This window comes from Phaeoacremonium minimum (genome assembly GCF_000392275.1).
Source record: "Phaeoacremonium minimum UCRPA7 unplaced genomic scaffold PA7_03_scaffold_566, whole genome shotgun sequence".
NCBI classification, from domain to species: domain Eukaryota; kingdom Fungi; phylum Ascomycota; class Sordariomycetes; order Togniniales; family Togniniaceae; genus Phaeoacremonium; species Phaeoacremonium minimum.
Genome location: NW_006921468.1, coordinates 10,421 through 38,074, shown reverse-complemented (window position 1 = coordinate 38,074; position 27,654 = coordinate 10,421). Strand labels below are relative to the sequence as shown.

General features: G+C 52.1%; 7 protein-coding genes across 7 annotated transcripts; 3 read left to right on the top strand and 4 right to left on the bottom strand.

Annotated features, from left to right (window-relative positions):
* Positions 1–578: 578 nt before the first annotated feature.
* Positions 579–1,498, top strand: UCRPA7_8020 (putative l-xylulose reductase protein; the record flags this gene model as incomplete). Its single annotated transcript, XM_007920538.1, has 2 exons — positions 579–898; positions 1,018–1,498. The coding sequence occupies 2 exons, from the start codon at positions 579–581 to the stop codon at positions 1,496–1,498; spliced, it is 801 nt and encodes a 266-aa protein (XP_007918729.1).
* Positions 1,499–4,160: 2,662 nt separating this feature from the next.
* Positions 4,161–5,340, bottom strand: UCRPA7_8019 (putative acetyltransferase protein; the record flags this gene model as incomplete). Its single annotated transcript, XM_007920539.1, has 3 exons — positions 4,161–4,344; positions 4,465–4,851; positions 5,000–5,340. 3 exons carry the CDS (start codon positions 5,338–5,340, stop codon positions 4,161–4,163), a joined length of 912 nt encoding a protein of 303 aa, XP_007918730.1.
* A 4,789-nt stretch (positions 5,341–10,129) lies between these two features.
* UCRPA7_8018 (hypothetical protein) lies at positions 10,130–10,483 on the top strand (the record flags this gene model as incomplete). The annotated part of the gene is made up of 1 exon (XM_007920545.1): positions 10,130–10,483. The coding sequence occupies one exon, from the start codon at positions 10,130–10,132 to the stop codon at positions 10,481–10,483; it is 354 nt and encodes a 117-aa protein (XP_007918736.1).
* Positions 10,484–11,460: 977 nt separating this feature from the next.
* UCRPA7_8017 (putative abc transporter substrate-binding protein) lies at positions 11,461–12,455 on the top strand (the record flags this gene model as incomplete). The annotated part of the gene is made up of 3 exons (XM_007920544.1): positions 11,461–11,504; positions 11,706–12,317; positions 12,440–12,455. The coding sequence occupies 3 exons, from the start codon at positions 11,461–11,463 to the stop codon at positions 12,453–12,455; spliced, it is 672 nt and encodes a 223-aa protein (XP_007918735.1).
* Positions 12,456–14,252: 1,797 nt separating this feature from the next.
* On the bottom strand, positions 14,253–15,694 carry UCRPA7_8016 (hypothetical protein; the record flags this gene model as incomplete). The annotated part of the gene is made up of 3 exons (XM_007920534.1): positions 14,253–14,256; positions 14,311–15,183; positions 15,303–15,694. 3 exons carry the CDS (start codon positions 15,692–15,694, stop codon positions 14,253–14,255), a joined length of 1,269 nt encoding a protein of 422 aa, XP_007918725.1.
* Positions 15,695–18,847: 3,153 nt separating this feature from the next.
* On the bottom strand, positions 18,848–20,993 carry UCRPA7_8015 (putative mfs monosaccharide transporter protein; the record flags this gene model as incomplete). Its single annotated transcript, XM_007920536.1, has 12 exons — positions 18,848–19,013; positions 19,068–19,173; positions 19,231–19,344; positions 19,412–19,551; positions 19,603–19,732; positions 19,789–19,798; positions 19,857–20,304; positions 20,400–20,505; positions 20,591–20,675; positions 20,731–20,792; positions 20,847–20,874; positions 20,928–20,993. The coding sequence occupies 12 exons, from the start codon at positions 20,991–20,993 to the stop codon at positions 18,848–18,850; spliced, it is 1,461 nt and encodes a 486-aa protein (XP_007918727.1).
* A 3,078-nt stretch (positions 20,994–24,071) lies between these two features.
* Positions 24,072–25,157, bottom strand: UCRPA7_8014 (putative lipase 2 protein; the record flags this gene model as incomplete). Its single annotated transcript, XM_007920541.1, has 1 exon — positions 24,072–25,157. The coding sequence occupies one exon, from the start codon at positions 25,155–25,157 to the stop codon at positions 24,072–24,074; it is 1,086 nt and encodes a 361-aa protein (XP_007918732.1).
* Positions 25,158–27,654: the final 2,497 nt, after the last annotated feature.

Here is a 27,654-nt window from a genome sequence, read left to right as displayed (position 1 = left end):
GATTAGCGGCATAGCGGCACCCGCTCTCGGCGAGTCAATGACGGCGTCCTCCATGAGGCGTGGAGTTAGGCACTGCGTTGCACTGCGCTGTGGGGGTTAATTCCACAGCTCTTGTGCATTTGCTTCCGTGAAAAAAAGTGGTCTAGCTCAGTGAAGAGCCCCAGATCCGGCCAAGCTATTGGCCTGATAGCACATCTAGTATTCGCCTCCGGTCGATATCGGCCTTTGGGCGGCTTGCAGGTGGCTTTGTAAGGTCCCTGCGTCAATGACATCACTAGAGCCCACCAAGGTTCGCAGAGAAGAAAACGAGAGCTTCCCATTCGTATTGAGGATAGACAAGTGGTTTGGTGGTGGTGGCCGGACAGTTTGCCCGCTCCGTGCAGAGTTTTAACCGCTCAGAGTATAAGTCTCTGGACGATCCCAACTTGGCCGGCACTCGCAGGAGCTCTGAGATGTTTGTTCAATCTCGTCCTCTGATCGTCGTCATTGCTCGAGCACCATTCTTTAGGAATATCGCGCCCTTCTCCAACACTTCGATATTAGTCAAGAGGACCTACACGAGCACATCTACACTCAAGATGCCGCAATCAATTCCTACCGCCAGCCACTTGCTGGACCTGTTCAGCCTCAAGGGCAAGGTCGTCATCATCACCGGCGCCTCCGGACCTCGGGGCATGGGAATTGAGGCAGCGCGGGGTTGTGCCGAGATGGGCGCCGACGTTGCCATCACCTACTCGTCGCGCAAGGAGGGAGCTGAGAAGAACATTGCCGAGCTCTCCAAGGAGTATGGCGTCAAGGTCAAGGCCTACAAGTGCCAGGTCAATGATTACGACCAGTGCGTCAAGCTCTGCTCCGATGTCGTCGCAGATTTTGGCAAGATTGACGCCTTCATCGCAAAGTAAGTGTTACACTGCAGCGGCACTTTCTTATCCCCCACCTCCAATTGCTCGGAATGAGACGACATGCATGCACACCTTAGATCTAGAATGAGGAAGCTAACGCCACCGTGTCGTACAGCGCTGGCGCGACAGCCAATAGTGGCGTCATCGATGGCTCCAAAGAGGACTGGGACCATGTTATCCAGGTAGACCTCAATGGCACCGCCTACTGCGCCAAAGCGGTCGGTCCCTACTTCAAGAAGCAGGGCTTCGGTTCTTTTGTTATCACGGCCTCCATGTCCGGCCACATTGCCAACTTCCCCCAGGAGCAGACCTCATACAATGTCGCAAAGGCTGGCTGCATCCACATGGCCCGTTCGCTGGCGAACGAGTGGCGCGATTTTGCCCGCGTGAACAGCATCTCGCCCGGATACATCGACACCGGTCTATCTGACTTCGTCGAGCAGAAGACGCAAGATCTGTGGAAATCAATGATTCCTATGGGCCGAAACGGCGACGCCAAGGAGCTGAAGGGCGCGTACGTCTATCTTGTCAGTGACGCCAGCAGCTACACTACCGGTGCGGATCTGGTTATTGATGGTGGATATACCTGCCGGTAAATGTGTCGGTGGTCATGAATAGAACAAAAATTTTGGCACCGTTAAGGCTCATGTGAATTGGTGTTACGCTGTGCTGGTCTCTTAAGTCAATTGTGAATCATTCAAGCCTTAAAATTGCAAGAGACGCTACAACGAAAATCAACTATTGATTTTGGAGGCGAAGATTCATTGCCCCCTCACAAAACTCGGGGTTGAGCCCAGCTTTCACGACAGCAGTCAACGGAGTGTGAACACCCTCTCCTCCGCTTGGCTCCCTTCCCGGACCATCTCCCCATCCATGGCACACGATAGCGATCTTCCTCGGGACGCAAAACAAAGCAGTATTGTGATCCGAAAAGTATGACCACTAGATCCCCAGGTTTAGTGAGATAGGGCCCATTGCCCATATGTCCTGAAGATGTAGTAAAGAATGTGCGATTGGTCATGATCCTAATGCAAGCTCGACCGAACGGCAACGAGTAGAGCCCAGGCCGGACGTGCTCCGGGGCATCTGGCTGGAAATTCGGTGGTGGATCTTGCAGCCCGAACCAGACGAGGCTCATATGGCCCCACGCCTTCGGGGCTGGATAGATGCTTTGGTCCTCCGTAACAACGTTCCGCTGTTTATTGACAACCAACGTACGCCAAAAGGCGTCATAATGTGATTCTTTGCGCAAGTTTCCCGCGAATGCCCAGAGCTGCTGGATGGCACCTTGCCCAACGAAAATCTTCCCGATGTCAGGTATGCCAGCCTCCAATCCAAGGGTGTTAGTTACATCATGGAGAGGACCAATGACCCGCTGGACAGTTCCGATAACAGCACCCCTAACCAGCATTGACATAGTGTCGTCGTCAAACTCTACATCGGTTTTTCTGTTACCAGCCGGTCGGTAGTTGATCTGATTCTGAGGTTCGAGTAAAGAATCCATGGCTTGTTTGGCGAAATTAACCTCCGGCGTCCACGACGGGGCTACGGTACACAACTCGCGCCTATTCATGTTGAGGGAGTAGAGATTTTGGTCCCTACTAACGAAGAACTTCACATAATCCATCAAAACTGCCGCTAATGACTTCCCATAATCTGGGCGAATGTTTTGATCTTCGTGGCGAGCCAGTCCTAACACGGCGTAGATTTTATCGCGGTCATCTGTGGCACTCAAAGTGCGGCAGACATAGACAAGAAATACCAATGAATATCTATGGTTAGCGCTTTGTAGTATCTGTAACATGGAAAATGCAGGTGGGTGTTTCTGGTCCCGGGCCAGGAGCGGACGGTATATCGGATCAACCTCTCCTGTTATATCGTTTCCCATATTCCCAGAGAGTTCATTGTAAAGGAGATAGAGCCCCTCAAGAAATAAACCAAGTCAACCTGCATCGAGCCGCAGAAGATGGTACACGGCTTGTAATCGCTTAGAAAGCCACGAACAGCTAGTTCCTGCACTACCCAGACACGCTTCCAATACGGTCGTTCGAGAAAGTCCCAGAGTGCTGTCCAATTCCGTGATTTTGTGACAAATCCTGTTCGTGCGAGACGGGTCGACGGCATCTCCTCAATAAGGCTTCCGGTCTCAGTGTATTCAAAGAGCTCATTCTTGAATGACCATTCCCCTATGTCCTGAATCAAGGTCATGGCATCTTCGCTTTCATGGCTCGCGATTCCAGTCCAGGCCAGGACGTTAGATGCCTGAGAATAGATAGCATGCATCTTCTGTACCTGTTCAGCCCTCTCTGAAATATCCTCTTGGTTGATACATAGCGCGTCAACCCAGAGTCTTCTCGTCTTCCACCTGTGTCTCATCTGGCGCAGCGCAGCCTCGAGGTTAGCCGTGATGGTATGCAAGCAACCGCCGAGCCGAATGTGGCTCGGCGGTATCGTTTTACCCCAGACGTAAGATAGTGCCTCATACGAAGGTTGATCATTTAGCGATGCATGCTGCAGGTTACAATTGATTTCTGATTTCCATCGACCAGGATACAGTACAAGGACTCGAATCTGTGGTGATCCTGGATTTAGAGGTACGTACTGATAGCTCCTCTCCTCGGATTTCCCACCACGGCGAAATATATGCCGTTGCGAAAATCGGTTGTTATCAATCCAGTCTAACATTATATCATGTCTTATAAGCAACTTTCTTGTAATTAAATTTAATCATCGGGAATTGTTTAGTAATAGCAGAACTGTAGCGGTTTCACAAGAGGATGAATTGAGAGCTGAAGGAGGTTGAAAATTACTCAGCCACCGCCACCAGACTGAGGCAAGGCAACTACCGATATCTGGCTCACGCTCCATTTCTGCCCCCGTTCAAAAATGACAAATTTGGTCATAGGCAAGCATTGAAAACATTATTGAAGCACAAGATGTATCTGATCTATGACCGAAGTGAATCACTCATCCACAGCCGTTGTTCCGCGCCTCGGGTTCCGTCACCGTCGCTCGTGATCTCTGAGAAATAGCCCGTTGTCAAAACATAGAGAGTCAATAGTGAACAAGGATGAAATCCTCCATAATAAGCTTGAAATAATGAGTTTTGAGATTATAAGACCATCTATCATTCTGCGCTAAGAAAACAAGGTAAAAGTGTTCCCATGGCCCTGAACTCCTCGCTGATGTGATTTTGGTTTTCCTGTGCTGCCGAGATAGAATATAATACACCGAGTTGTGACCTCCTAGTCTAGTTAATTATTGAACGTTCAGCGCGTCCTCTAATGTGACAACCGAGCCGTCGTACTCCATCGGCGGCTCGTCCGTGAGATAACGTATGACCTTAGCCGGGACGCCCACAGCCAGGCAGTCGGGCGGGATGTCCTTGTTGACGAGGCTCTTCGCCCCAATGACGGCCCCATCGCCAATCGTAACACCGCCCCTGTGGGAACCAGTCAGCATGAGGGGGTACCCAATGGGAAGAAAAGCATCGGGTCCAGCCAGTCGGGTCTGGTAGTGTGGGTTTTCCTCGCAGGGGGATGAGGGGGCCGGAGCAGCTTACAGGATCGTGACCTCGGCGCCGATCCACACCCCGTCGCCAATCACGACGCTCTGGCCGTAGCTGGCCGCCTTCTTGGTCACCTCCTCGCGGCGCTCCTCGGCGCGCAGCGGGTGGCCCACCGACACGATGGTCACCTGCGGGCCGACGTTGCAGCGAGCGCCGATAACCACATCTGCAACGGGGGTGTCAAGGATGGTGCAGAAGCGGTTGATAAAGGTTGTGGGGTGGATCTTGACGCGCAGACCGTAGTCCATCCAGATCGGCGACTTGACAAACGGCACAGTCGGCTTCGCGTCCGGGTCCGTGAACAGCTGCTCCATCGACGTGCCCGATGTGCCCGAGGCCGACGATGAACTAGATGACGGCCGGGGTTTTGGATCGACGATTCTGCCAGTGGATTTTGTGTTAGCAATCTTATTCTCGTTGTGCGACTGGAGCAGGGTTACATGGGTTGTGTGTGGTGTAGCACCGGCGCGCTAAGTTGTTGAGCCGCACGGCGATGTCAGGGGTAAGGGTTCAGGGGTTTTGCACTCACGTCAGGAACCCTGCAACACGCTCTTCGACAGGTGCATCCTCTGCGATCTCGTTATAACGTCTACAGGCAAGAGAGCAGCGATTGCGAGCAGCCCGAAAGTCGTTGTTGCCAGCAGGGAAAGCGATCTTGGGAAACTGAGAAGACGTATTCTCGAAGACGTCCATCTTTCTCATTCGGTCCTCGTCCGAACCGTCACTGGCAGCAGAATCACACTTGCGACGCAGCGGGATCCCCCTTGAGCCAGGCATAGTAGCCTCGTGCTTGCAGCTCGGCTTCGGCCACGGCGGTGGGCTGGGTGCGTTGTTTTTGAATCGTTTTCGCGGGCTTAGGTGATGGAACATTGAGCCGGGTGGCTTTTGTCGACAGCCCCCAGATGGCGTCGACGGAATGGTGGCGTGCGAGCGATCCTTCGAGGTTTTATAGAGAAACGAGCGTCAAGGTAAAAATGACTTTCTTGATTTTACCAAACAAAGTGAAGAAACTCCTCGACTCAATCAGGCTCCCAGTGAATCATAGACGACAAGTGAGTCTGTGGACGCATGGGCCCAGAATGTGTTAACAGGATGAATAAGACATGGGCTGACGATCTCCTTGGTTCCCGAATACATGGGCAGTCGCCGGAAGGAGCAAACGACGGACTTGATAGGGCGGGGTGGGATCATTCAAACAGCTCAGTGCAGAGCGAGCAACGGCACCTATTTTATTTTATTTTTTTGCCAATGGCTTCTGCTCCTTGGGGCCGTTGGTTCCTCGAATTACTGGTGGCGTCCCCTCGCGCTGCTTATGATCGTCCCTTATCGTGCCTTATATGTCGTCGTCGTTCCTCGTCCTGCGGAGCTTTCGCAAGGGTTCGGACTGAGGACGACGTTCGCAGCACTTTGGGCATTAACACGTCACTCCTCCACTCCAAGTGACTGACTGATTGACTGTGACAAGACAAGCAGCTGCAACTCAAATGGCACAGCTGGGCTGACACGCAGCAGTCGCCAGAATCCACTGCGACCAAAATAACTGCTTGGGGTCCATTATGCAGCCCTGGACGGTGATGGGCGCTTGTTGGTGGTCAATTGTCTGCTGTGTACTGGGGCGGGCATGATTCCAGGCTTCTGGATCTGAGCTTCCAACAGCCAAGACTAACACGCGCCTGGGGCACGCTTGATTGACAGTCGTCGACGTGTCGGTGCCGATGCACGCAATCCAACACAGAAACCCTGCTAGTTCTTCACCGCAGATTTACAGCCCCGGGCAGCCTAGCATCGACAGGTCGGCTCTGGTGTAGGGTAGCATCAATGGCAGAATGGGATGTCGACTGAGACCCCTAGACATGCAAGAGGAGAGACATCCCTCCCGTTTCCCCATAACATAACTAGCAGGCGCCGCGGACGCAGGTTCACGCACTCTCGAGATCCAGCATTTCGGTGAGGCGGCCCTCACGCAGGTGGCGTGGCGAAGTCACCGAGAGAGAGACAGACAGACAGACACACACACGCACCCTCATACAGAGAGCTTCCGGGGTGCTGCGCTGTCATGGTGTGTACTGTACGGTACGGCCTCACAGACCACCAGGCGGTACTCGTACATTCTGAGGGCGCCCGGAGAAAAGTGGAGTTGCTGGGCTTCCGTTTTGGAGTGCCTGCAGGAGGGATGATCACCTCGGCAGGTAGTCAATTGATTCCCGGCTGCGGTGAACCCCTGTCACCGGATTCAACCACTGAATGATGATGATGAATCGTTTTGTGACCTCACCGGCGTCTTCGGTCCGGAGGGGCGAGAAGCCACACGGAAACAGCGTAACTGACAGGTCACAGAAAGTGCCGTTAGTCAGGTCTCCGGAGGTGGTCCACGGCGGGATGGACTTTCTGAGCCCTGGCTGGCGAGGGGAAGAGGAACTCAGCAGCGCCCGCTGCAGCTGGGGGGTTTGATGCATGCTGTCAAATGCAGGCTTGGGCCATGAGGTCATATGACCCCCTTCCGACTAGCTGACCAGGAGAACACAAGAGAAATGCAAACGATGAGCAGGGATGCTGGGGATGAAATAAGGAAAGCCGCCTCCCTACGAATATGGCAGGCCGGGCTTTCAGAATACGCTGTACAGCACGGAGCCCAAAACAGAGACGGAGCCCAACACGTGGGGGGCAGGGATGAGCTGTCAGTCAGTGACTGTATTGCCCTGAAGAATGATGGAAAACGTTACGAGTGTAACAGTTGCGGGAGCGCTTGCTTGGCCAGGATGATCCCTCTGATCCTGGGCGACGATGAAGCATTGGGGCTGCAATGCGAGACATGTCACACATGATGATGATGATCGGTGATAAGTCAGCCCCAAGTAGTGTTAGGATTGGGTGTCAAGCTCAACATCTCTCAGGTCGAGATACCGTAAAAGGCCCCCTGTTATTGCGATGCGTCATAAGTCACCACGACGAGAGCCTCCACTTGGACATTGACTCGGCTTTGATGGTGACATTGAATGAAACATTGTTAGGATACAGCTGTTTCTCTCGCTGAATTCGCATGGGGGAAAATCTGCCCAAACACACCAGATTGGGCAGCGGCTCACCTTGCCAGCTCGCTTGAGCAATGGCCTTGGCTGATGACATTCACGATGATATTCGACTTCGGTGAAACCCGCACTTTCGGGAGGCTCGACCAGCAGAAACGCGGAGAACATGCAAGGCGAGGGCGTCATTCCGGCTGTGGTTCCCGCAGAGCACTACCAAGGTGAGGTAGTCTGCGTAAGCAAAAATGAAGCAATGCCTGCGTTGTCTAGGCCAATCTGCGAGGCGTGACCTGCGATGCGCTGCGTGTGCGTGCTGCGTGCTGCACTGCAGCCTCGTGAGATCCAGCAGCCATTGTAGCACAGTACACGGCACACATTCGGCTGTGCATCAGCCACGTCGACTGGCAGCTAGGCGAGTAGGCGGATCAACCAAAGAGGCCAACCGGCACTGAGCCGACAGATTGGTTATGGGCCAGCCACAGATGCCAAGGTGCTGTGAACATGGCCTGTACGAGCTGGCGGCTGGACCAAGACATGGCGGGTGCCATCGAATACAAGATGAACGTTGTACAGGGCTCAAGTCCAACCGCGCCCAGCCTCGACGGTGTCGTAGGAGGCACACAAGGCCATTGTACTGTTCAGTCCAGTAGTGTACTGCACGGCTCGACGTTGGCAGGCGGTGATCGTTCCGGGCCATTGACAGCCAGCGACGGGAGCTATCATGGATTAGGAAACCAAAGGAGGGCGTCCGCGAGGCGGTGACTGGCTGAGCGAGGTCCGCCGGGTGCATGACATGACATGTTATGCAGGCGACAAGACAAGGAAAGTCAAGACAGGCAGGCTGCGAGCGAGAAGTGACGAGGAAGCAGCCGAGCTGGAGCCAACGGACGAGCAACCAGCCAGCCAGCCAGCCAGCTACCACCATTTGCTCTGCAGCTACTTACGCACGGCGTAGATGCGTGTGAGACCTCGAATCTCTCTCGGAGATGGGCTCCTGCGTCCGACAAGCGCGAGGAACTGGGTGTCTGGCTGGCCAAGTTTCCTCCAATCCAGATGGAAAGCCTCAGTGTTTGCACTGAAGATTGCGCCTCTGGCAAAAGGCGCTGAGGCCCTATCTTCTCCCAACCTCGCATCCACCAGCGTACCGTCTCGTGCGCAGTAAGGCTGAAGAGCAAGCCTACAATCAGCTGTCGTACGTGGGGAAGAAGAAGGGTGCCCCGAGATGCACTGGCCTAGACCAGTGCAATTCAGTTCATTCGCTATTTACTGGGGCACGATCGGAAATCCCGCATCTTGATGCTGTGGCTCTTCACCTTTGCTTGGATGTGTGGATAGCTTTTTGATTGATGACATGCTCTATCTCCGAAAGGGATCTACTGCATAGTAAGTCGCTTCTTCTTTGACTTTCACACTGAAGAGAGGAAGGAAGATGGAGGCTCGAGCGCAGTAAAACTAGAGAGGAGACTTGCAAGACAACAAGAACGTGGCGTGAAGGCGGAGAAGCTTGAGAAGCATGGCTATTGTGGTGGATGGTGGAGATTTTGAGAAGCTTGCAAGGATTCTCACCAGAAAGCTGCAACGCTCGAGACGGCCCAAGGCGACCAAAGATGGATTAGCGGTCTCAGATGAGACGGAACCCCTGTGCGGGCCCGGGCGGCGCTATGCGGGAGGCGGCTTAGCGGTCATCCTAGCCCCCCTTTTCCCCTGTTGCTCCGTTGCATTATCGCCCCTCGTTATCATCGAAGAGCCAGGGGCAGCTGGGGCCAGTGCTCTCTTCAGTCAAGCTTCGCAGGGCCAAGCCTGCCCGAACGAACGACTACAGGGATTCCTACAGAGCAAGATTGAGGAAAAAACGAGGAACAATCGAGGCATCCAGGCATTGCAGGGCCAAAGCTCTGCATTAACGTGGACTAGGACTTCGCCTCTCTAACGCATTCACCTACTCGCTGCACTCAACACGACGTTAACGTCAAATGGGAAGCGATTGTGGGGATCTACAGGGGCGTCGGGGCCAATTAATCAATCAATTGAGCTGCTAACAAGGCAAGGGGACAAGGTAGGCAAGTGGAAAAGATACCTGCTAGATGGCGGTAGGAAGGTGGGAATCCTATGTCGTCTTTTCTTTCCAGCTGGCTATCCAGGTAGCTAGTTGACTGGCTCTCCTTTTTCCCGCCATCGCCAGGCACTTCAACTCCTCCTTCTCCCTCGCCCTCTTCTCTCTTCCAATTTTCGATTCCCAACCACCGCCCTGCTGGATTCTCGCGATAGCAAACCTGCCACACGAGACCATACGCAATAAGGGCCAGAGCAGTCTCTCATTAATCTCTCTTCTCTCTTTTCTTTCTCTGATTCTGGTTGTTTCGCTGCCCCACCCACGTCGCTCCCTGCACCTCTGTCTCGTCGAACTGAAAACGATTGCAATCCGCCCTCGCAAACGCACAAAGAAGTCTACTACATAAAGACATACAACGAGATCTCACGATCGTGGATCACCGAGCACAATAGAAGCACGAGCCACCGTTCTGAGACGGTCAATTTATTGATTGCGCTGGTCGTGCAATTCTCTCATCACCAAGGTCTACCGGCACACCTGAAGCGACATCCCAAGTCAGCCACATATCCAGCTAGCCACAATGGCTCCCGGTCTCATCGAGCGACTCCAGCAGAAGATTGAGCTTTTCAGGCTCGAGCAGCGTTACACCCGCCGCCGCCATCGCCGTTCCACCTTCGTCTCCAACGCCGTCTACGTCGATGGCGAGTACATCTACAACACCCCCAACACCACAGGCTCCTCCAGCGCCACCAGCTCGACCAAGCACTCCCAGCAGAGCACCGGCAGTGCCGCATCAGCCAGCGCCTCACCGGAGAAGCCCGGCAAGCGTCTAAACCGCTTCTCTTCTATGCCAGGCTTTGGCTCCCTCGCCAAGAGGGACAACACCGTCCAGGACTGGCGGACCACCAGAGTCAGCGTTGACGAGGTCCGGTAAGGGGTTCACGATTGTCCAATTGGCGATGAACTTTCCTCCTGAAAGAACATGATGAGGGACACTAGCGTGTTTCGAAAACGATGGATACGGTACAGGGCGGACAGACAATCTACGGCTTTTGCCTTTTTATCGAAGGCTTCATGAATGCTGCATCTGCTGGGCTGCTTGGGTTACGCTTCGCGCAGCCTAAGCAGAACGCATTGAAGGGGGTTTCTGGAATAACGTATGAATCATTGCTGGCGGCCGACGGGTGCACTCCCGATTCTGATGATCTGGGAAGAACCAGTCTCGACCCTTACGGCTTCGCAGGGAGAAGGAAGGGGCCCGCCGCTCTCGGTGCGATAGGTAAATGTTTTTGTAATTATGGGCTTATGCCGGCGCATGACGAATGCATCTTTTGAGTGTATATATATGAATTTCTATCGACCGTACATGGAATCATCAACGCAGTTGTTAGATCGAGTTGCTCATCTGGATTTTGGGTACTGTTTCGCCGAACGTTTGCGTAGTCGATACTGTAAGATTTCTGATTCAGCCTGTGAAGTGTGCGGTTTCAAGTGCAGGCATTTTCCTTGTCAACCTTCACCATCACATGGCCATCTCATTGGCCAAGAGGATGTGTGGCAATTCACGAATGCCGGCCGAGCTTGTTTCGACTGCTCCTCGGAAAGGTGCACACACCAAGAGAACATCTGGACAGCTGAGTGGTCGAAAGTTGCATCTGTAATATCAATCTATTTTCATACAAAGGGATGATAGTTACCCCAGATTTTCCATCGAGGGGATGCGTTTAGGACAACCAATGGGGTTGTAACTACCTCTTCTCTGGACTAATGGTGCCCTTTGCAGTGCAATTGCCGAGACGAGACCTATTCAAGAGCTATATAGCATGAGTGTCATTTCCAATACCATTGACAATTACCTCCTCACTTAACGTCATGTACTTTACCGGGTCTGCCCGGCAAAAGCCAAGACAAATGAACGTCTACACCGAAGCTTGCATCGACGGCGAGGTCTCTCGGTTACTTTGTTAAAGTTTTTGTGTGTACGCACTTATAAGAGCCAACAGGGCTCCAGCGCTGCTGTACTGGAGGATGAATGCGTGTCATGTACTCGGCACCGGGTATGAGACGCTTTTGGAGACGCTGTAGTTTATCATGACTTGCTTTCTGGCTTTTCTCGCGATCTTTATATCTTTGGGCTCGACTCTGAAGATTGCTAGCTCACTGAGCACTATCGAGTATACCCCGGAGCTAGTCGCTATTCAGGACTACTTCAAAGGCACCGCGCAAATCGTCAACGGTGGCGTTCCAAACCTCTTCAGCGACTCCAGTGTCGACCTCGCCGGAAATGCCGAGACCCAAGCACTACGAAACTACGCATCGCACAAGAACCTTCGCATCATTTACACCGTCGCCGAGGTCTACTATCGTATAGTCGCCAACTCAAAGTCGGGCATAAGCTCGCTCAAGGATCTGAAGGGAAAGAAGATTGGATCCATCCCTGGCACGTCCGCTACCTACTTTGTGCAGAAATATCTTGCAACAGTCGGTCTGAAGGAGTCGGACTACACTGTCGTCTCCGGCAACGTGTGCATGGCTGCCCCCTGTGGCTCGGGTACATTTCCATACATGCTTGCTCACGGCACGGTTGACGCAGTTGGAATGTGGGAGCCAACCGTCGAGTTGGCAGCTCAGGCGCTGGGCTCTAATTCAATCATGTTTGGAAATCAAACAGCCTACAGAGAAATATTCAATCTCCACACTACCGCCGAGAAGCTCAAAGACCCAGCGATGAGGAAGAACATCGTGGACTTCATTCGAGCATTGAATCAGTCAGAGAAAGTGTTTGATACAGAGCCAAGTACTATTCAACCTCGTGTTGCCTCCGCTCTTGGCATGAACACGACCTTGCTTCAGTCTATATGGTCTATTCATAAGTTCAAAGGCTCTATAGCACCCGATCTACTTGACGTCCTTGCCGAGGAAGACCAGTGGGTTGCCAAAGCAGATAGGCGAAGCGCAATATCGAGGAGTGACTTGGCTGGGCTTATTGATTCAAGTGTCTTGGCGGAGGCTTCAGGGACATGAAGACGTGTGAATAAGCAGTCAATCCAAGAGGCTTGTTTTTCTCTCTTGAAACATGACTGAGATATGATGTCTGGTTGCACCAATCGAATCCTATTGCCGATGCAATGGAAAAACCTAGAAGCGTGTCTTAATTTACAGATTGCCAATTCGTGTTATGATAGGTGACATATGCAACGTCCAATTAGCCTATACCAACTACCGCATCAACCCGCGGAAGGAGGAAGATCTCTGGGCCCAATAAGAAAGAAGATACTAAAAGGACAGCTTGACGGTGCCTGCTATCCTTGACTGAAAAGCGATGTCATTCCAATCTCTTTTCAACTTCAAGAAACCCTCTTGGCTGCGGATGGTCTATTATCCTTTGAAACTGCCGGCCTTCTATCGCTTGCAACCATGAAAATCAACGGCGGGATTGTCTCATACCTCATCCATACCGCGGCAGTGGTCGCTTTCAATTGGGATATTCTTAGTCACCCGATAGTGAAGGACTTTAAATGGGTGCGGCCATTTCCCGATGATGGGCTGCCGCCAGGGGGGTTCAATGTGCCCTGCCAAGCGATAGGCACGTTTAAGGCACACCAGCACAAGCTCTCCGATCTCAAGAATGCCGAGTCGCCGTGGGCTGGGGTTGTAGAGTCGATGATAAATGGGCACATGTATGCAGGAAGCTGGGACGGCGTCGACCATAAGCACGATAAACGAGAAATCATCGTGATGGAGTACAAGGATGTTCCGGCGCCGGTACTGGATTGGATAGACGCGCAGCAGCATGATGCGGAGAACGGCAAACCATGGCTATTTAGTGTGTACGAGAAGCCGAAGCCTGACAAGGACGATGGTCCAAGGGGCGGCGAGCCCAAGTGGGCTCCAGCCAAGGGAGGAGATGCACGCGACGAAGACAAGGTGCTAGTTTTCCCTGCCGGTGCAATCTATGAGATACTTCCCCTGTGGGTAGCTAAGGGAAGCAACTGTGAAGGTATGCATTCCTCCTGCTGCAGAGAACATTGCATACATTGCATATACTGACTCGATCTTTGAAGCTGAGCTGTTAGATTTGTCGAAGTACGGCCCTCAGGCCACCGATGACGGGGTAATTGCTTGGCCAATAGACCACGAATGGCCAGATCCAAAACACGGAAAGACGGAGATCACGTTCAAAATCAAAGCTTACCATGTGCTAGAGACTCCAGAAGGAAGAGCGCATAGGCTGTTTTGGGAGAAGGCCCATTTGTCAATCCGGAGACATGAGAGAAGACAAAAGAGGAAAGAGAGGGAAGAGGCAAGAAAACAATTGCAGATGGATGAGAGATCTGAAAGGATCAAGGATGAACTCTAGATGAAATATCTGGCCCTATTCAAAACAGCTTCGGTTCGACCTAATCCTAAAACGTCCTTTCCAAGTATGGCACAGAGATTTGGTATTGCAATATTGTCAAGGGACGTTTTGATGAATCTTGTCTAACATGGTATCAATAAATTGCCGTATTTTTGGAGAATATCTCAGAAGCCACGCCACTATGGTATATTCAAATCAACGCGAATTCGGGATATAATACCGAAGAGCTGCCATCGGCCAGCGTTGAAGCACCTGAACTCCTCGCTGCCAACCCAAATATGTACTTAGGAATTCAAGCTTCAAATTTAAATCACATATTGACACTATCAGGCAATTTGTTGAGTTAGCTGACAAAGGGCCTATCGTAACAGTTGTCAGTGAGAAAGGGAAGCACAACTTACGGTCGGGGAACCTCAGTGTCCATCTCTCTCAACTTTAGGTCCCGGGCTGCTCTTTCCTCATCAAACATAACAACCAGTTCTGCGTGTCCCCGTTGAGTGGCAAGACTCCATGGCGTATCGCCGTCCACGTCGATATTGTCAAGATCTGCGCCGTGGTCGAGAAGAAGTCTCGCAATGGCTTTGTGTCCGCCGTAACCGCACATGCTGAGAGCTGACCAACCCCATGTATCGCGGGCGTTGACGTCTTTACCGACACTGATAAGCCTTGCGACTTTCTCGATATCTCCGTCGCTAGCCGCCTGGACAATAGCAGTGTCTTTCTTGAACAATTTCTGTAGAAGCGCACCCGGGTCCTTCTTCTTCTTGACCTTTGGTGTCACTAACGGCTCCACAGACATATAGTCCAAAATGTCTCCCACAGATCGATTTGTCCGCTGCTGCTGTAGCTCTTTCTCAAAATCTGCGTTTGCGGTGTTGAGGGATAGGACACTCGACCTTCGAATAGACTCTCCACTGCCATAGCCGGAGTCACTGGGCGGAACAAGCGAAGATCGAGATGGCCATTGCTCGAGCAACACATTCGGACATGAGAGGGAGCGACCCTGATCTGTGTTTGGGGGTGGTGATCGTTCCTCCATGGATCCTTCTGACAAGGCAGTCTTCATCCAGTCGCGGATGAAATCGCGGTTCTCCTCCACTACGACGTTACTTATCCCGATATCCTCCAACTCTCGTCGTAGCTCCGCCCAGACATCAGGAGAGTCGATGGTCTCCACAACATCCTTGGTACTTATAACGGAGCCCTCGCGGAGACCGGCCTGAACCTCATCCACCAGCTTGTTAAGTTTCTTCTCCATGCGTACATGCGATGAACTAAACCGTGAGGTTAGTACTTGACGATGAGTGATTGATTCATTCCTAGCACGGCGATGATCTCGAGCGAGCGCCGTTCTTTCGTTTAAAAAGAAAGCGAAAAAGGACATCAAGCTTACTTGAGCAATGTTGTGTTGAAGGCGTTGAGAAGCGTGACGGAAGACACAACCCTTTGACGCAGGTCTGATATGTCGCGGAGTCCGAAGCGCACACGATCCCATGCGCGCTGTGCCTGAGTACCTAAGCTTTGATATTTATTCACCAGTTCTTCCAGATCGCGCAATGTCTGGAGACACCCTGAGCAGATGATGTTCAAACGATTCCGGCGCGACACCTCTAGGCCCGTGTGTTCTGTCAGATAGTCGGAAGTCTCGCGCAGAACAGCGTCCAGCGACATAAGCTCATGGGACAGGTTCCGGAAGTCATCACCAGAATCTTTGCATGCCTTGTATAATTTCCACGCCAAACTCGTCACCATCACCAGGTCGCCAACACCGAAACCAAGACTCATGCTTGGCGTTTGATGATTCTTTGGTCCGTGATTCGAATGCCAAGTGGGGGTTTCTCGAGTGTGTTTGTGCGTTGAATGGTGCAGGAGATGGCTTGTGCTGTGGCGGCCGTTGAAGCTGCGAGGCGCGAGGGGTTCATGTAAGTAGTTATGCCAGCCACAAGTACGGAGATCTGGGCCAGACCTCTCTTCCTGCAAATAGGGACGGAATCGGAGCGGGAAATCTGCCTTCTGGCTGGCTTGTGTCTCTCCCCCCAGGAATGATCACTGAGTCTTCCACTGGCTGTTTCGGAAAGCGTGCGGGGCACTGCCTCAGCCGCACCGTTATGAGGAGGGGGGACTCTTCAACTCTTGGCCAATGGATGTGGTTCAGGGTCAATATTCCGGAGGCACGATGCTTCTTTCGGGAACGGCCCCTTGCTTTCCTATCCTTGAACGCGTTGACCGGATGGTCTTAGCACAAAGGGGGATCATTCGCTAGAGTGACGGACTCGATAGAACATCGAGGGGTTCCCTAGGCCCTTCGTGAATTGGTGGTGGCACAGCATCTTCCAAGCCAAGATACAACAGTACGCCCATGCGGCAAAGAAGACGACTACGACGGCAATGGTTAGCGGAGAAGCACTGGAGAGGGTGATCGGCGGTCTCGCTTGTCTCTTAGGAAACTCATGAATGATTTCTGCTTGGATTCTTCTGTCTAGCCGTAATGCCGCGACATTTAGTGCGCAAGTTGGAACGCCACAAGCGCTTAGCTGCGTACGAGTATCCGGTTACGGCGGAAGACGCTCTGAATCCTGAAAGCCGAAAGTGATTGAAGCTCACTTTAGAAGGCATCAGTTCCTGGGTGAGAGATTCATGCAGAAAGATGAGAGCAACTAAGGCAATGATATCAAAAGCATGGGCCAGCTTGACTGGCACGGTCCTTGCTGTCACCACCGGGACGGCACGAGAGGCTAAGCAAGACATTGGGGCGAAGCACCTAACTAGCGGCAGTCCAAGTATCAGCATTATCAGCCGGTTGCCTCTCACTAACGTTAGTGCACCAGGCGTTGGGTCGATTTGGGCCTCTGGACCAATCTGCCTACCGAATTGCCCACAGTGCCGGCGGCCGCTGAAGAATTGCGATCAAAACCACACATCTGGAACTAAGTAGGAAGCTGAAGAGCTGCGCACCCGATATGGACGAGTGTCATTTAAAGTGAAGAGTCTCGCAGCGTCATTGTGAGACCAAAGTTGTCGTGCTCCCCCTTTTGATGACCTCACGCAAGGCACTATGGGAAAGTCGTTCGAAAGTAGCCCTAGCAAGCCCCGGCATGTTGGCATCGTGGGCGCGGGGATCTCAGGCCTCCGCTGTGCCGACAAGCTGCTGTCTCAGGGCTTTGAAGTCACCATTATTGAAGCTAGAGACAGAATTGGAGGACGGGTACAGTAGCCGTATTCCCCATTGCCGCTCACGCACTCAATCTAACTGTTCGGCAGATATGCCAGTCTGAAGGATTGGGATATATAGTAGATATGTCAGTAGAATTGGCTTTTGTTATCCCTGCCATATCTGACACAAAGACTTAGTGGCCCTAATTGGATACACGCGTGGACAGACTCGGAAGTTCCACATCCGATTTACCATGCGGCCACAGCGACCAGCACGCCGCTGCATCACTGGAATAACAAGCAGCTGATCTATGACTCTGCCGGTGAACCTCTTCCAGACGAAGTAACGGATCGCTTATCGTCGCTGCTGTGGGAAATCATAGAGGAAGCATTTAACTTCAGCCAAAAAGCGCACGATGATAGCAGCGAAGAGGCTGTTAGGATCCCTGCTGAACAGTCCCTGTATGACTTCATCAGTAGCAAGGCGAAGGACCTTGTGTCTGATGAACGAGAACGTTCACTTCTCATTCAGATGAGCGAGATGTTTGGGGCGTATGTGGGCGAACCAGTGTGGAGGCAGAGTCTGAGGTTTGCTTGGATGGAGGAATGCTGTGGTGGCGGTAAGTCGCGGAGTTCGCAAGTCTTAATACATTGTTGACACTGATATCCAAGATGAAATGTTTGTTGAATCAAACTACGCCGCCATACTCAGATACATTGCCAGCCCTGCCCTAAAGGGGGCTCAAATCTTGCTCGGAAAGCGCGTCACTTCAATTACAAGCCCTGAAAGTCGATCGTCGGGAAACAAAGTTATTGTCCAATCCAATGGAGCGGAGACATTCTCCTTCGACGAAGTCGTCATGACGGCACCTCTTGGCTGGCTAAAACACAACCTTGACGTATTCTCGCCACCTCTCCCCAAACGACTCTCATCGGCTGTTGGTAACTTAGGGTTGTCACAGCTGGAGAAAGTGTTCATCACCTTCCCGTCGGTATTCTGGAATTCTGATCCAGCCGCCGACACCTTCCCATGCTATGTCAACTGGCTCACACCAAGTTACGCCGGAGACAGCAATCCGGAAGCTTGGCCCCAAGAGATCTGGGATCTCTCTACTTTTAGATCACCGCATAATCATCCTACCATTCTATTCTACCTTTACGGTGATTGCTCTCGATACATTGTCAATATGATTCATGGCAAGTCTCCGGCAGAGAAATTTCGTCTTCTCGATGAATTTTTCCACCCGTACTACTCCAGACTTCCATGTTACTCGGCTGACAATGAGTCCTGCACACCCAAGGCTATCCTGGCAACTGAATGGTTAAAAGACGAGCTTGCCGGCGGTGCAAGTTACTGCAATTTCCCAGTAGGCACGGAAGCTGCAGATCAAGATGTCCTTGCCTTCAGGCAAGGGTGCAGTGAGCGGCGCTTATGGTTCTGTGGCGAGCATGCCGCTCCGTTCGAGGAGTGTGGCACTGTTGCAGGGGCTTATTTGAGCGGAGAACATGCCGCAAATAACATTTTGAATATATACGGGCAGGGATAGAAGTCTCATCTGAGAGATGAGATCTTAGTCTTGATGATATCTTTGGGATTGTGCTTCCCTTGTTCTAAACTTATGGATCGCGAGATAGCCACATCCTGTTGAATACCCGAAGGATGTAGATGAGCAAGTTTCGTTGATAGTCTTAAAGCTGGTTGTCCTTGGAGAGCACCGCTATTTACAATGATCTATTGATGTCTGCCCACGACTAACTGGCAGCGCCTTCAAATTCAATCTTGTCTCAAGCAGTCTCCCGGTGGCTATGCTGTGATGCAGTCTCCACAAGCTCCATGTTGGCCTTGTCGGCATCTACTACACCCGCTGCCTGAACATCCAAGTCCGTCAGCAGGACAACTTTGTCGCCAAATGCTGCTGCGATCTCTTCCAGAGTCTTCTGTTTTGTCTCGCTGTTGTCACCGTCTTAGCGCTACACTAGTTCGAATACAAAAGAGGAAACTCACGGGAAATAGAAGTATGCAACCACGAGGAAGAAAGCCGTACACACAACAAACACGTAGTAGTAATTCTCGTGAATGTTCGCAAACGCGCTGGGGCCAGCTTCAGTGACTATAATCGGTTAGAACAGGGCGGTTCATACTGGGACGAACAAGAGAGGGAACGTACTCGCAACATTGACAATAAAATGAGACGCAGAAGCGATGCCCATGATCTTGCTTCGTAGAGCCATTGGTAGAACTTCGGCGCCGTATAGCCAAGTTGTGCTATTAAGCATACCATCTGCACAATGTTAGCTTATGGAAAACACGCTTGTGGGAAAGTGAGAGAAAGTCAGGGGCTTGCATACAGTAGTTGACAACGAAGAGATAGATGCCGAGCACAGCAAAGCCCTTTCCAACTCTGTTCTCGGTGTTTTGAAACTCACGTTGCATCACTGCAGCGTAGATCTCGATAAGAATAATTCCGCCAAGGCCAGTCAGAATCATCCTATCCAAGCGTCAGTGCCATTCACAGATTGCTCGATACTGTTTGACTGACTTTCGCCGACCCCATTGATCAGTGAGGAATTTGGTTGTTAAGGCATTGGACAGGAAAGCCATGGTACCGTACACACCTGCCAAGGCAAGAATCGTCTTGGACTCGATCCCCAACGACTTGTATAAGATAGCTATATGAAAATTAATTAGTATAGCGATACAGGAACAATCAGATAGCGAGGTGTACTTTGATAATACTACAAGAAGTAGATGTTAGTGTGTGCCCTATGACTTGATATTATTAGCGTGTCTTACCTGGATGACGTTGACTCCTGTCAAACTTGTCATAGTCTGTACAGCAATAGAGACAAGAGCTCGGTGTCGGAACAGCCTGAATATCTCCTTGTATGACTTGATCTCACGTTCCATCTCGAACTCTATCTGAGCTCTCATGAGGGCGAACTCTTCGTGGACCTCATGAGATTGAAGATCACGTCGGATTTTGATGAATTCGGTACGAGCCTGCTCAAATTTCCCAGCTCGAATAAGCTGCCGCGGGGAATTGGGCATAAAAGTCGCAAGACCAATGAACATGACCACACCCCACGGCACCTGTATACCCAAGGGTAGGCGCCATTGGGTTGGTCCGTACGGTGCGTAAGAGCAGGAGAATCCCACCCAGTTACTCATCATCGTTCCAAAGGAGATACCGCATCCAGATATTCCACCGATCAGGCCACGGTGCTTCGGCGAGGAGATCTCGCTAAGGTAGATAGGGACTGTCGATACCATTCCACTATGACATGAGGAGGTGATTAGTCTGACGGCTATCGTAGTATAATCAATTAGTAGCCTTACCCAACAGCGATACCTGCCAGAACACGACCTGCCAGGAACATGCCAATGTTTTGCGATGCAGTCTGGATGACCGTTCCGATAGTGACAATTATACACATTAATTGCACTGCAATGTATAAATTAGTGATGAACCTCCCAGGGCAAAGAAATGGTGAATCAAGCTCTGTGTCTATGAGTGAAATGTTACTCACTGAATCGAATACGACCAAGGGTATCACCGATGGCTGTCTGCATCAAAGCACCAACAGCTTCACCGGCAATATAAACAGCAACAACCTAAAGCACATTCAGAATGGCACCGGTGATAGCAAGGGGCGAGTTTCAATCTTACGGCTCCAGTGAGGCCTTTGGAAGGGTTTCCCATGTAATCAATCCAGCTTTGATGCGCGATGGCTAAGATGTTCATTAGTTCAAGATATCTTGTCTTTGAGAACTCGTATAACTTACTTGTGGTAGCAATGCCCGTGTCAAAGCCCTGCATAGTGTTAACAGATGCGCATATGCAAAACCGATCGCTTGGAGGCTTACAAAGAGAAACGTGCCGATTGCGGCGAATAGCGCAATGCCGAAAGTATAGGCACCTGAGCCCGCCATGGTGATCTGCAAGAGAGATATAGAAGGAACCCCTTGTGTAAGATTCAAACTCAGTAGAGTAGAAAAACTCCTTCTATCCCTCCTTGACAGATGTTTCTATAAGGGTCTGAAAAGAAGCGGAAGGACCACACACGCGAAGGGGGACTCATGGCACAATTTGAATGATCATCTCGAGTACTCGGGGGTCAAACCCCGAAGGCGCACTACTAAGGCAAGTAAGGACATTGAAATTGTCAGCAGACCACCAAGACTAACCTGGAGAGTTGGCGATATCTTCCCCACCGATCCACCTGTCCCCCACAGAGATGTGAGTCCGAGACCAGTACTGTGCCGTATCTCTGTTTGCTCCCCGCATTCCTTGCCAGCCTCTGCGTCATCAGTGGATGGCACTCGCCTGGGAAGATCCACAGCAGCGGTGTCGCTGGAGATAACCCCGAATTGGGGCAAGATTTGGGTGGCGGGAATAAGAGCCAAGAGCACTAGCACAATCACATCAAAAATGTTCCCCCAACTTTGCAACGCTATCGGAAGCACTGAACCGGAGATCAGACCGTCTCGGCTTGTCCAGAGACGCAGGAACGATGCATTGGCAGTTGAACGAAGATGATATTGTGGCCCGACCTTAACTCGTGGCTGATCCAAACAACAAGACTTAGATGTGATCTCTGCAAACGATGCCCTACCGAGCAACGAAAGACTTTCCCGCAAGCGAACGGCACAGTACGACGGTCCTCGGCCGGGTGCCTGTGCTTGGCACGTGTGGTGCCTGGTCCGGCTTTCCTAGATGGGAGACCCGAGCTGTCATCCTTGAGACATGACCCTGGTTAGCTTCGCTTTCGGTGTTGAGTAGTCAGAACTTAATCACCATGGCAAGCAAATCATGAGAAGCTGCTCGTGTTGAGTCACGGTTAGTGAGGAGCCCGATGCCTCGTGCAGCCCAGACTGTGTTGGTATGGGCCACTGGTCTCGGCTAACAACGTGGAATATTTGGTCCTCGTTCCTGAATATCGGATGCTGACCAAGATGTTGCGCCCCTGTACCGAGGAAACGACGTCTTTGCAGTCTAAACAGCTGAAGTGAAGACATTACTGTTGAAGTTGGTGTTGTGTTCATTGGGAAACAGTCCATCTCGAGATGCTGGTTCAAGTCTATAGAATTTAATGATTGCAAAGGATTGACATGCTATATCTCATATGGCGCATTTAAACAGAGAATAGCCTCGACCTGCTCAACGATAAGACTATTCTTTCGGCTGGCATAAAGCTGTCTCAGGACTCACCAGGTGCTTATATCAACCTTTGGAAGCCTCCAGGACTATCATCAACAGAAGTCGAGCGAATATTGTAAGTAAAGCAACTCAAAGATCTAAGCAGGACGATGGTGTGTCAGGCAATGGTGCAATCGCGCACCAATTGGCGACGGAAGGCGCTGGATTAAGTCCTGACTCTTCACTTATGTGTTGATGCTTCACTACACCAGGAGTCGAGAAAACTTGACTACTTTATTGAGAACATTTTAAGTTGAGAGGAAGTTACGTGGGAGTTACTTCCCAATTTGCACTTCTATCATCACAAGAAATTGACACAAGTGGCAGTCGCACCTTCTGCTTGATACATGACGATAGATGGAAAGTACCTGGGCTTGCACCTCCCCACGATGATTCAATATCTAACGGCCAAGTCTTGACCTCGGAGCTTCTACTCCTATTGCCCACACGTGTTGTTTCTCCTCTCCTCCAATCCATTGCTTCTCCTCCAGGGTGCCACATCATCATCCACTAGCAAACACAAGCTACATTTTATCGAGCAGCTTTCTAGTTCTGCTTGGCTCTATTGCGCTTGTTGCTCAGTTTGTTTATTCGACAAAACAAATAGAGGTCAATATACGAGCCACGACAACACCGAGCATCGGAGCTTGCGACGGCAAATAGATACATCTCGCCCTCGCCTTGGTGTTGATCTCAAGACGATGTTCTGGCCACGCCCAAGTCTCTTGCGCCCACTCCTCACCCTCAGCAATGTTCTCCTCTGGTGCTCGGCTGCCGTTGTTCTCTTCATCCTCGCTCATTTCGTCCAGAACTTCGAATCATCTGTTCGCAATGGCGGAGGGCCCTCTGCAGGCACTATCATCGGCATCATCATTGTGAGCATCCAGACTCCTGCACCTGATGCCGATGCAACGCGTTCAAGATCTACCGCTGACTGCCCATTAGGCCGGAGGAACCATCCTGGCTGCTGTGGTCGGCCTCTTGCTGAGCACCCGCGCCACCTACCGCGGGCGAATGCTTCCATTTAGCGTGATGCTCTCCTACATCTGGCTGGCCGCCGCTGTCACCGCGGACACGCGTAGAAAATCCATCTGCAGCTTCACACCCGATTGGTGTCAGAGAATCCGCGTGGCGGAGGCGTTCAGTTGGCTTGCATTGTATGTTTTCCTTGCATTGCAACGCGGGCCAGCCAGTCTGGTGTTAACTCTCGTGTCAGCGTCTTCGCCTTGAGCAACGTCCTCCTCGATATACTCATCTATGGGTGGCATCTTGTTCCCAACATTCCCGACGCTTTGCCCCCGGTGGGCGCGCCTCTCGTGGACAAGCGCTTGCCAGGAACTGCAGGAGCCGTTCCGCCAGTGACCGCACCGGCTGTGGCACCCGCTACGGCACCAGCTGTCCCGGTCTGATCCCTTCGGCCTAATGCCGCAAAAGCGTACGAAATCAGAGAAGAAATGGTAAATGTCATCCCACAGATGTTCATGAGTTGTAATGCCTTTGGCGGACAATGGTAGGGCTGGATGCGAAAACTTATTCAGAATGACAAATTCATGGGTGCAATGGCTGATTATGGCAATGAGGTGGTTGGCAAAACCCCGAAAAGTTCGTGCTGCGAAGGCTTTATGGCGTCGTCATTGATTATCACTGCTTTGCTGTTGGGAACGGGACTGTATAAATTGCTTGTTGTTTTTGTTGCTCATTAATACCTAGAAGGTAGTCATACAATCGTAATCGCACACCTAAAATACACTCTACCAGGACTCCTTTAAGTTCGGCCTCTATGCCTTTGCTTTTGTGTGTCTATGTTTGTATTACTTCCGAAGCCATCCTTTGATGGACTGGACGGCAGAGTCGTATTCGATTTGCACCTCCTTGATCGGTGCCATGGGCAAAGGCTTGTCGAAGGCATGCTTGGCCTCCTTCACGACCCGGACCTCAACCGGCTTGTCCTTGCCCCTTAGGCGCTCGGCAAACGTGTGGCCCTCTGCTAGCAGCATGTCGTGCTCGCAGAGGCACAGATGCAGCGGCGGGAAGCGCTCCAGCATCTCATCGGGCATGAGGCCGGGCGACAGGCGGGGATCGTCTCGCTTCTCGCGCGGGATCGGCGGGTACACGTAGGAGGCGTCGAAGAGGTCGGTCAGGTTCTTGGGGAGCGTGAGCTCGGGCTTGACGCTGCACTGGCGCTTCTTGGGCCGGCTGATGGACCAGTCGAGAAGCGGGTAGAAGAGGGCCATGCCGGCGATGTTTGGAACGGGTGACGACAGCTTGTAGTTCCACCTCTTGGGATCTTGTAGTAGAGCCCAGCTGGCCGGGGCCAGCGAGCCGCCTGCTGAGAAGCCGGTGAGGATGATTCGATCCCTGTCGATGCCGAACTCGTCTGCCCGCTTGGAGATTTGTAGAATGGCGTCGGCACAATCCTCGACAGGCGTTGGGAAGGGGTAGCTGGGTGCTAGGCGGTAGTTGACGGAGAAGACGACAGCGTCGAGGTCCTTCATCGCCGAGTCTGCCCACCTCGCATCGTCCGTGCCGTTGCCCAGGACGAAGCCCCCGCCGTGGAAATTGATGATGGCCGTCCTCTTCAGCCCGATCTTCTTCCTAGGTATCCAGACCTCCACTCTCAGCTTCTGCTTGCCCTTCCACTCGGGTGATAGCGTGGAGTCGAGCCATATGATCTTGGTGGGCGAGGGGGCGACGGGGGTTTGCCTATTGGCTATGCTGAAGGCGAGAGAGGCGGCAGAGCGGATGCCGTATGCGCGGGCGGAGAGAACCCATCGGGAGCTCTCCTCGAGGGGGTTTGCGTAGTCCTCGCCGGTCGGGTCGAGCTGCTTCTCGAGTGTGGAGGATAGGGAGGGGGCGAGAGCGGCCGCCTCTTGGATGTAGGGCTCAAGGTTGGACATTGTTATCGATCGAGGGACAATAGCCAAGAGAAAGCGCGCGAGGGTGTTGTATACAAAAAAGCAGTCGAAATGCAGTTGCGTGGTGGGCCGGTTGTGGTGATTACTTACTGCGGTCTTCCATCACTCTCTTTTTGAGGCAAAAGAGACAAAGGAAAGAGAAGAAGGGATAAGAAGAAACGAATGCGAGGGTTTGGTAATTAAGGCTGTGACATCGATGAGGAAATCGAGTGGAAGCCAAGATCGTTCCAGAATGAATGCAGCAAATGCAGATGCAGATGCGGCAGCAGATGTAACCATTTGGATTCAATCGACCGAATCACCTCACACTGCACTCGAGATGGCCTGTCGTGAATGGACGGTGCCCGGACTGGACCCTGCTGCGCCCCCTGGTGCGAGTACGTCACGATATGCCAGTGATACGCCAGTGAGGGCGATTGGATCTGCTCCTTGGCAAGATTCGTGAATGGCGGGCCTTTTCTGTTGCATCACCCGATGAGGTGGGTGGCCCGTTCCCCGTTTCTCGAATGGCCGGGATTCAGTCCCGTTTCCACCTGGGCAGTGACCAAGAGATGGCGAGCCAATGATGTCAGCGTCCAGAGCCAAGGTGGGGAAAAAAGTCGGATCTTCATTGTGCCGGCGGGGGCTCGGGCAGCATCCACCGATAACGTTAGCGTTAACGTCAACGGTAGCCTTCAACGTTCAATGCTGATAACGCTGCTGCCGGCCCGTCGCGTGGGACCTGCTCACCTGCCAACAGCTGCTGGCCACCGCTGCTTTGATTAGTCTACACTTGGGCAGTCTACTCAAGAGAGCAGATCTCGAGAAGCTCAGATTGTCTTGGGTTAATACGTCTGCCACTACTTCAATGCGTTCACGCTGAGCTCGTCTGGGATTTACCACACCTGAGACACGAGACGTTGAGCATCTGTGTTGTCGGTGCTGATTCGGCGGGAGGTCGGAATGACCCCAAACCACCGAGCCGCCCGCCCATGTCGCGTCAGCAAAGTCTATTAATCATCTTCTGTGTTAGGAAGCTGGGATTCCGACACGAACGGACACTGCCACGATCTAAACTTTCGCCCACCATGCCCAAAACAGATTAGGACAGCGAGCGTACATGTCAAATCTTGTCGCACTCGCTTCTCAAAAGAGGCTCGTCACGCCCTCTCGGAATCGCCAAGCACCGTCCTTGAGGGGCAGACGCGTAAGAGGAGGATCATGATGGAATACACTGTATAACAGAGGCGCAGATGGGATGGAATACTGGCGGGAGCGAGACCGACAGACCTGGCATGCCATTTTCTCATCGACCAGATTCCGGCGCGGGTCAAGATATCCCTCCGAACGGCTTGATAGGCGATGCATCGACCATTGCGAGTCAACGCCGCCGAACACCGCGGACTTTTATCATCCTCACCCCCCGTGTCCGGTCCGGCGGTCCTTCTCGTTTGCCCGGCGGCACCCGCCTTTGAGGTAGGAATTGCCAGAACAGCCCGCGACATCTACCGTCACGATCGCACCGCGTTACATTCGAGGTAGGGACCCGGGCGCATAGGCAACCTTTAATCGTAGAGGACACGCCCACTCCAAGTCACTGCTTCGCCGTCGCCTAGCCACTGGCAAATCTATGATATTGGGAAGACCGAGGAGACAAATGGCCATCTAAGGTTCCGCGTAAGGTAGAGCACTCGTCTCTCCAGCGCTCCTGCGTCACTAGCACGGCCACGCCATTGTCTGTAGTCGTAAAGCTGGCTTAATAGGGTCGACTGGTTGAATTTCCACTATTTCAAGCTATCACTCATCCGACTACACATGGACGAATGGTGATCAGAGCAGCCACTGAACTCACCGAACTCGTGCGTAGTTTTGCTAGAGATGAATGGCTGTAGTACCCTCGAACGGTCGTTGACTTGTCCCTCCAAGTTCATTGTGCAAACATGTGACTCATTTCCCATGCCAACTCCAGTATAGTAGTGTACCCTGGTAGCTCATCATCATACACAGCACTCACACGTAGGTCTTCAGAGCCTGAAGTGCCATTTGTCTCAAATGTGAAGAAGGCCCTCCTCCAAAGGGTACTGTACCAACGTGCACGAGCCATTGAAGCCTGGAGATGCCTAGTACCAGGGAGTTTTGGCGGGGGTCTAATTCCAGGCTGCGAGGCACAGCAACCCCTGGCTCATAATGCCTGTGCAGCGGTAACCCCTGAAAACTAAGCATTTAAATATGCTTCTTTGCACCTATCCCTCATCGCTGGAGCTCCTCGAAGGAAGGCGATACTTCGTTTTGTCATTCTCATCTTTTCCTCGAGGGAAGTTTGAGGATGGGTTATTCAGAAGTGTACTGTCACATCTGCGGCATCAGCTTCAATGTCGGCCGCATCCGCCGCCCAGACGAGCCGAGAACCGCAGCGTGGACCGGCCAGGGCGGCCTTCCAGGGGACACTTACATCGAAGATGATGACTGGAGATCTCGACAATGTAAAGACTCGGGTTGT